General features: G+C 38.8%; 1 protein-coding gene across 1 annotated transcript in view; it reads left to right on the top strand.

Moving 5' to 3' along the window:
- Window positions 1-9608, top strand: part of NBEA (neurobeachin) — a 515614-nt gene that overhangs the window by 409666 nt on the left and 96340 nt on the right. The window contains exon 50 of the mRNA XM_009888422.1: window positions 8930-9042. Coding sequence (XP_009886724.1) covers window positions 8930-9042 — 113 coding nt within the window. The remainder of the gene's footprint in view (window positions 1-8929; window positions 9043-9608) is intronic.

Below are 9608 nucleotides of genomic sequence, written 5' to 3' on the forward strand. Positions count from 1 at the left end.
TGCTGACATTCGCTATGACTATTGCATGTTAGAATGGCATACAGTGCAAAGATCTTGTAAGAAGGCATGACTGCATTGCTGTATTATGTGTTTTCCATTTCTACATCTTTTTTTTTTTAAGATTTTGAAGATTCATAGTCTCTATGAACACAGAAAAATACATTTCAGTTCCTAATGTTATTATAACATCTGCCTTCACTGGTGCTTTCTCATAGAATCTCATGATGTTTTGTTTGAAAATTAGAATTAAATTTACCCTTGATAGCTGAACTCGCTGCCAATGACACACACACAAAACCCATTCTGAAAACAATGTAAGAGAATTAAAACTGGCTGAAACCCAACTATCAATTTTACATGTGAAAATAAACCTTTATTCCACTTTGGAACAAGCTGTAAAATTTTCCAAGTTTTTGACAGAAGCAAAAATCAAAAACTTTATTTTTTGGAAAGTCCACCTTTTTTGTAGTTCTAATAAAGTCGGCACTTCAGCGAGTAAGCTGACTTCCAAAAACTCATGAAGAACTTGGGGGTATTGCAAAGAATCTCATCATAAAGTTTCTGATAAGTCAGAAATCCACCCACAAAGGAGTGCCCATGAGGTCCATGTCCAGTGGCAGTGGGGAAAGTTTCAAAACATAAATATGTGAGAAAGCCTAAAAGTTTTCATGTCCCCAAGCTCTTTCCTGGCTCCACCGTCGCATGGCACTGTACTGCCAGGGCCTGAGATCTGGGAATCTGCAGGGTCAGGAGCTATGAGGCAGCCTGAATAATGCCTCTTCTTTTGCAACTGTGCCTATATTTCTGTAAATCTTCTGTTGACAGGTATTTTTCCAAAATTGTTCCTTTACAACAAATAGTCATTTTCTGATGAAACCCTAAAAGCATTAGTATCTCTACCAGAAATACAGTACTGGAAGCAAAGTACCTCTACTACACGTTACCCTTGTATCAAAACCACTGAACTGATAACTGTACAGATACATCCGTGTTAAACAGAATCAAAATCTTATATGCACTGTAGACAGGACCCTCGGCAGTCTGAAGAAAATATGTGATTTTCTATTTTGTACACAAATATAGAGTATTGAATATATTCATGTCCTCTTTTGCCAAGTAGAGACAAGGCATTTTTTCTTTCTTTGGAAATCCAATTTCCAAGTAACTTTTTAATTATACTCTTTTGTAATGAGATCCCATAAGAAATATTTCCTTAAAAGATATGTCTTTGCCAGTAATTGTGTAGGCAGTGATGGCCTAGTTTTAGAATCATAGACTCATAGAATAGTTTGGGTTGGAAGGGACCCTTAAAGGCCATCTAGTCCAACCCCCCTGCAATGAGCAGGGACATCTTCAACTAGATCAGGTTGCTCAGAGCCCTGTCCAACCTGACCTTGAATGTTTCCAGGGATGAGGCACCTACCACCTCTCTGGGCAACCTGTGCCAGTGTTTCACCACCCTCGTAAAAAATTTCTTCCGTCTAGTCTGGATCTATCCTCTTTTATTTTAAAACCATTACCCCTTGTCCTATTGCAACAGGCCCTGCTAAAAGGTTTGTCTCAGTCTTTCTTATAAGCCCCCTTTAATTATTGAAAGGCTGCAATAAGGTGTCCCTGGAGCCTTCTCTTCTCCAGGCTGAACAACTCCAACTTTCTCAGCCTGTCTTCATAGGAGAGGTGTTCCATCTCTCTGATAATTTTTGTGGCCCTCCTCTGGACCTTCCATGTCTTTCTTGTGCTGAGGGCTCCACAGCTGGATGCAGTACTCCAGGTACTCTCACCAGAGCAGAGTAGAGGGGCAGAATCACCTCCCTTGATCTGCTGGCCACACTTCCTTTGATGCAGCCCAGGATACGGTTGGCCTTCTGGGCTGTGAGCATGTTGTCGGCTCACATCCATCTTTTCATCCACCAGTATCCCCAAGTCTTTCTCAGCGGGCCTGCTCTCCATCCCTTCATCCCCCAGCCTGTATTGATATCAGGGTTTGCCCCGACCCAGATGCAGGATCCTGCACTTGGCTTTGCTGAACCTCATGAGGTTCACATGGGCCCATTTCTCTCACTTGTCTGGGTCTCTCTCAATGGCAACCCATCCCTCAGACCTGTCAACCACACCACTCAGCTTGGTGTTGTCGATCCCATTGTCTATGTCATTGATGATCATATTAAACAGCACTGGTCCCAGTACAGACCCTTGCAGGACACCATTTGTCACTAATCTCCATCTAGACATTGAGCTGTTGATCAATACCCTCTGGATGCAACCAGCCAACCAATTCCTCATCCACCAAGCACTCCATCCATCAAAATCATATTTCTCCAATTTATAGAGTAGGATGTTGTGGGGGACCAGGTCAAAAACCTTGTGGAATCCAGACAGATGACATCCATAGCTCTTCCCTTGTCCACTGACGTAGTCACTCCATCACAGAAGGCCACTAGGTTGGTCAGGCAGGACTCTCCCTTGGGGAAGCCATGCTGGCTGTCTCAAATCACTTCTCTGTCCTCCGTGTGCCTTAGCATAGCTTCTAGGAGGATCTGTTCCATGATCTTCCCAGGCACAGAGATGAGACTGACAGGTCGGTAGTAGTTCCCAGGGTCTTCCTTTCTACCCTTTTAAAAAAAGGCCAGGCTGGATGGGGCTTTGAACAACCTGGTCCAGTGGAAGGTGTCCCTGGCCATGGCAGGGGGGTTGGAACTAGATGATCTTTAAGGTCCCTTCCAACTCTAACTGTTTTATGATTCTATGAGTGCAATATATCCCTTTTTCCAGTCACTGAGGACTTCACCTGACTGCCATGACTTTTCAAATATCATGGAGAGTGACTTGGCAGCTACATCAGCCTGTTCCCTCAGGACTCTGGAATGCATCTTGTCAGGTCCCATAGACTTCATACAGAAGGTTCCTCAGGTGGTCATGAACCTGATCTTCTTTTACAGTGGGAAGGACTTTGCTTCCCCAGTCCCTGCCTTGCAGTCTATCCACTTGAGAGGTGTGGAAAGAGAGGTTGCCAGTGAAGACTGAGGCAAAAGAGTTGTTGAATATCTCAGCCTTTTCATCTGTTGTTACCAGTTTGCCAGTCCTGCTCATCGGGGCGGGGGGTATGCTTTCTTTGACCTTCCTTTTCTGGCTGACATACCTGTAGAAGCCTTTCTTATTATTCTTTGCATCCCTTGCCAAGTTCAGCTCCAGCTGCACCTTGGCCTTCCTGACCCCATCCCTACACAACAGGCAGCATCCATATACTCTTCCCAGGATACTTATCCCTGCTTCCACTGCCTGTGCATTTCCTTCTTGCCCTTTATTTTGACCAGCTGGCCTTGACTCAGCCATGCTGATCTCTTGCTCTCCTTTCCTGATTTCTTACACCTGGGGATCGAGAGCTCTTGCACTCTTTGGAAAGTGTCCTTAATGATCTGCCAGCTCTGTTCTGCTCCCTTGTCCCTGAGAGCAGCTTCCCAGGGGGTCCTATTGACTAACTCCTCGGACAGCTTGAAGTTTGCTTTCCTAAAATTCAGAGTCTTTACTGTAGTAAAAATATAACTGTAGACTATAACTTTAGACTACAGCTGTTTGTTTAAGCAGCAGCATCTTTTTTAACAATATCATTGCTTTTAGCCATTGAGAAATACATGCATCAAAATTTTTATTTGTGTTACCATTTAGCTCTTACTGGTTTATTCAGCATATCTGAGCTGTAGCTTAGTCACTTAAAAAACATGGAGGTTTGGCACTTAAGAAATGTGGATTATCTGCTGGTGAGTGACACATAGTTCCCTTTGTTGTTTTTTCTTCTCCTCCAAATAAATGGAGGTCCACTAACACTTAGTACACTTTTGTGTAGCTTCTTTGTAGCTTCCTTTCTTCTTATAACAGTGCCTAGTTAGTGTCTAGCCCTTTACAAAATAGTAAGAAATCACTCATGTTTTCTTGTGATTCTTGTGATTTCTTTTCTGAAATTATTCAAGAAGCAGCAGCCTTGGAAGACAGATGTTCAGAAGTGAGGCATCTGACACTAACTCATTTCTTTCATTTGGGACACGCAACTGGGTCCTTTCCCACAAGAAGTTTTTTGCCTGCTCGTTATTACTGTTGATTACACAGACTGGTGGCTCTCTGTAGAACAGAACCACCGAAATAAATATACGAATCTCTCCTTAAATCTCTCCTTGGTTTGCCAATATGTCTGTCCTGATAAGCACGGCCCCTGGCTATTCTATAAGTTAATCAATGTTTGAAATACTGAAGTGTTCCTTGGAAAAAAATCCATCTTTCTCTGACTGTTTATAAAAAATCTTTACATCATCCTGTTACCGCCTCTGAAACATTGCCTGGCTTCATTTTTAGTTTAACTGTTTCTGCTGTAATCTGTGCCCATGACTTAATAACTGTCTACTTCAGCTATCATAGTTCTCTCTTTCTAGATCATTTCCTAGCCAAGGATATATGATTACCGTCACTCGTGCTGGCCTGAGGACTCATTGCAATTTCAATTCAAAATTGCTCTCCATTTTCCAAACTCTCTAAAGTCTTGTTTCAACCTGTTTCTCTGGCCCTCCAGCCAACTATTTTCTCGCCTTCCTATTCTGTTTCCAAGGTCTTCACCTCTTTCTTGCCCTCTTTTCTGACTCGAGCATATTTCATCATGTTTACAGCTCTGGGTTTTTCTCCCAAAGGTAAACACTGCACTCTGCTACTTATCAATCAGTCTCAGTGTTATACTCGCCGTGGCCCTGGTTTTTGTCCTGGTTGTGTAGACATAAGCCTTCCTGGCCACATTCCCCCTCCTCCTACCTATTGCCTTCTCTTTAGCTTTGAAGGCTTGGAAGCAGCTATGATTATACTAATTGTCCTTTCTTCAGGCGCATAGGAAAAGGCCAAATTGCATGTGATCAGCATGTACGTCAACTGAACTCTCTGGGTGATATAGGGAACAAGAAATCTTTACTATTCTCTCAGTTACAAGATTATTGAAAAAAGTACTTAAAAGTAATCCCACTGCAGCGAAAGGAATCAAGAGGAGTGGGAACAAGAAGTCGTTTTGTAATATGGTTGCAGTGCCCACTGTTTTGGTCTGGTTCTCAAATCAATTTCTCAGTATTTAACTGATTTCTGCTGTTATTTTTTTTTTCAAATTGCAGTAAATTAAATGTGTGTTTGCATTTGTATTTATTGGAGTTTTAATTCTTTTAAATCCTACCTGCCACGGCTCTTAAAAGAAGTGGGGGATAATTATATCCATAGTTTTTGTAAGTCATTTCTTGTAGTGGAAAGGGATTATTTTTAAAGGTTTGTGGAAAAATATGACATCTTCAGTAAGGTAATAAATTCAGACGAACTTCTTCCCCCTCCCTCTTTTTTTTTGCCTGTTTAGCATTTTCCACTTTTTTACTCTGTGATGTACAAGCCCTCACTGGTTAATTATGTATATATTTAGCTACTGCATGTGTTGGGCTTATTATTGTCATCTAATTAGATGTAACTCGAACTACTTGCTTCTAGAAAAATCATTAAAAATTCTTTCCTAATGACCTAGAGATGACAAAATGTCTGTAAAGTGTGAAGAAGCAGACAAGCACAGGAACATCGCTCTTAAAGAGTGTTAATCCAGATGCTGCAATCATCTAATTAAACAATATTTTGCTGTCATTAACATTTTCACCAAGGAATTGCAGTTATAATTTCTTTGTCAGCTGTCTCTAGCTCACTTTACCTTCAAAACTAAAGTGCCATATAAAAACACTAAATTGCATGGTTTAATTAAAAAGTTTTTTTTAATGAAGAAACATATCCAGTATTTCTGAGATCTCATTTACTATGCCTCAGTTTTATTGTTCAAGTAGATTAGTGTCATAGGCTTGCAATATTTAATATTCAGCCTTTAATATTAATCTCTGTAAGCCTACTTGGGGGAAAATCTGAAGCTTCTGAAAAGGTATAGGGACTACCAGTAGCAGTACAGGTTTATGTTTTATATTTATTTAGCTGAAGAAAGAACCAAATAATTCTTGCTGGAAGCATCAGACAATTGATGAGATGGCTAAATATATTCATCTGCTGACTTTACTCTGAAAGTAATCATTGCGAAGCTAGAACTGATCATGAAAGCATTCCTAATAAAGTTAAACCACTAATATTTATGCATGTTTAGAATTAGGGATTTGTAATCCCATTATAGGCCTGGATCACTGTCCTCCACTCAGATAAGCATAGATGTGTGGTCTTATCTCATTGTGTAGGTTTGAACCATAATTTAAATTATGGTTCATCTTGTCGAGTCATTTTTATGTGTTGATATGAAAAAAAATGTTGAATTCAGAAAAATGGATCACTGACTTTTTTACTAAACAAATTAATAACTATTCTTAGCAGTTAGTCTCTTCATAAATAAAATCTGGTTTATAAATATTGAAGTAGGAGATAAGTAAATATTTTGTTCATTTTTTCACAAGGCTATGGTTATATTTATCAAATACATAATCACTAAGGCTTCATTGTTTGTAATTTATTCTACCTAAGCTGAGAGATAAGCTGCTTCAAATTATTTCTTGTTGTGGGGTAAAAAAATGCACACAAGCGTTACTGCAGTGTCCTGACATGGAGCTAATTCCACATGATAATTTGTTCATGTGTCCATACTGTAAGTAACCTATCAAAACCACACAGCAAAGGAGAACTCATGTACAGCAGCTAAGATGGCGATTGCTTTTTTCTCGCTCTATTCACATATTTGTGATTTTCCCATGTGGAATAGGAACAAAACATCAAAATCCTGTTGACTTAATATTGAAATTGAAATGAAATGAATATCAAAATTAAGTAATGTCAATATGGAAAATCTCAATTTTGAAATAAAAAATAATTTCGGATAACCCTAAATTTCCTTTCAAAATTTTGCTAAAGGATATTTTTACCTTTCCAAATGTTTCTATGAAGTGTTTTCAACTGAAGGGCTTTATTACTATGAACTCTTTTCATTAAAGCCCTTTGATTCTGAAGAATCATCATTTTTGCTTATGCTTTGTGATAGACTACAGTCACCTCAGTCATTCTATTCCTGACTCTCATATTTCTTTTAGTCTGCTTTCTACACAAGCACAATTGTCTTTCTTTTGCGGAAGCTTTCGCACACTCTTCTGTTAAGATAATTGAGGGTTCTGATGGTGAGAAAAGTATTATTGTATAAAGGTATAGTTTTGTAAAGGCCATATTTTATAGAACCTTAAATTTTACAATCTCCAGAAACTTTAGAAATCATATGTAATTAATCCCTTGCCAAAGAGGGAAATAATACTCTGATTTGACAGATGTGGAAAATGGGGCAGAGTTGTCTTACTTCAAGACATACGGAACACCTCCCCAAAACCCCTAAAACAATTAATATTTTGCCAGGGAATACCTTTTCTTTTCCTCCCTCACACAGATAAATTCTGGTGTATTTCTTGATCTAATTGTTTGATAAATTCTTATTCTGTCCAAGAATGGTTTTGCATTAATTCCTCATTGATATTAAAGAAGTGTTTTTGTTTCTATCCATCTTTATTTGTGTGTGGCACACAGTGCTGGTATTGTTTTTTAAAAAAGTTTTATTTGTATCTAAATGATTTTTTTTAATATTCTTGTGAGCATGTATATGTACAAAATGTAAACAGGAGGACACAGAATTGTTAACAATATGCACTTTTCCTGTTTTCAGTGAAACTATGTACAAAATAGAAACATGCTTCTTGTTCATCAACTTCTGTTGAAAAAACAAGGTGTTTGTAGAGCAGTGAAAGTCTCACATTTCATTAAAGTAGAGCTGATTTTTGTGGAGAATTGCAAACGCTGCTCAGAACAAGAGAGGCTGTGTTTTCCTGTGCTGGGTTTTGTACCCCAGGAATCTGTCCAGAATCTGGAAGGAAGCAGTTAGCGAGACAGGGCTGTAAATCTGCTGCAGGACTGGGAATTGTTAACCTGAGTTATTTCAGTCTGCTAATTATATTATATAAATACACACACACATATATTTATGACCTGATTTTGTTTTTTAAGACTTACGTTGCATATTGTGGGGTTCTCACTAAATCAATATGGTGGATGGTTCTGTACTGAGCAACTTCATTTGTCTTATCACTGAAATGTTAGATACTACTAAGTACCAGCTGGCACAGAAGTAGCAGCCTTTCCCAAACACACTTTTCCTGGTGATGAATTAATAATTTTCAGTTCACTTCAGCTGCAGATTGTTCATTTGAAACTGTATTTGAAGATGGTTTTTGCATATTTGAGCTGCCGGGAAGATAGCAATGTTTCTTTCGTTATGTTTGGAGAGAGTGGCCTGGGACAGTCAACTCTGTCTTTTAGGGGGGAGAAAACATTTTTTAATTTTCAAAGTGGGCATGAAATAGCGTTAAAGCAAGCATTAATTTCTGCGCTTGGATTCCACTGTTGCAGTGAAGTTTCACCGCTTCTTCAGGGAAGAAGAGCCGTGGGGAATAATGGATTAATATGGTATATCTAGGATAGACCTAGATTTGCAAACCTCAGATGTAGCCCCTTGCTGTTGGACTGCTGTTTAATCTTTGCCAGCTAATGATACTGCATACAGTTGCTAGGAAAATAATAGTCTAATGGTTTTAAATTTCATCATTCATGCTATGAAAATAGATTCATGGAAATAAAAAAGAACATGCTTATTGGCATATCGTGGGTTTTAGTTGATTTTGAAAGACACTGTGCTCTTTATATTGTGCTGATTTCTGCAGTGAGTTCTGATTCAAGATAAGTCCACCTAAATGACTACTTTCGTTTGAAAGATTTATATCTGATTCTGTCAAGTAGTGGGCACTGGGAACATGTGATGCAACAAAAGTAACTGCGAGATTGTTTCGCATCTGGAGAAGTGGACACCATTTCCTAATTCTTAAAACACTTTCTTTCTTAACAGGACGAACATACAATGATCTGAACCAATACCCTGTATTTCCGTGGGTTTTAACAAACTATGAATCTGAAGAGTTAGACCTGACCCTTCCAGGCAACTTCAGGGATCTTTCAAAGGTATGCTTCAATTCTGTTAAAGACAGTCACCCAGACCTTTCAGGAAGAGATTTTATTTTATATTTATAGTTTGGCTAAGTTAGGTCTTTATCTTAAAGTCAGAACAGTCTGAAATAGACTATTCTATTTTAGAATAATTTTGTACTGAATCACTACACTATGCTACTTCTGTGTCCCTGACTGATCTGGTTCCAAACCTGCGACTCCTCTGTACCTTCTGACTTACGGATCATGAGTGTGTCAGACCACTTGATCTCACTAATTATCTCCCTTAGTTTATGAAAGCTGAGCCTTGGGAAATAAGAAGCTGGGACTAATTTTTCACTTTGTTTTGAAGTGACTAGATGAGTAATATAATAGCAGCATCTCCTTTAGGTTTAATAATTTTTCAGTAAACAAGTATTTTGTATTTTAGACCCTGGAGTGTCTGGTCCCTATCATTATTTGTGGTTTTTGTCCTCCAACCAGACTTGGCAGTTTGTGCTTTATAATAATACAGTTCCTAATATTTCTTTCTCTGATAGCACCATCCCACCCTGAGTATCTCACGGTCTTATATCCTGGTT

The sequence above is a fragment of the Charadrius vociferus genome, unplaced genomic scaffold (assembly GCF_000708025.1).
Source record: "Charadrius vociferus isolate BGI_N301 unplaced genomic scaffold, ASM70802v2 scaffold16, whole genome shotgun sequence".
NCBI lineage: Eukaryota > Metazoa > Chordata > Aves > Charadriiformes > Charadriidae > Charadrius > Charadrius vociferus.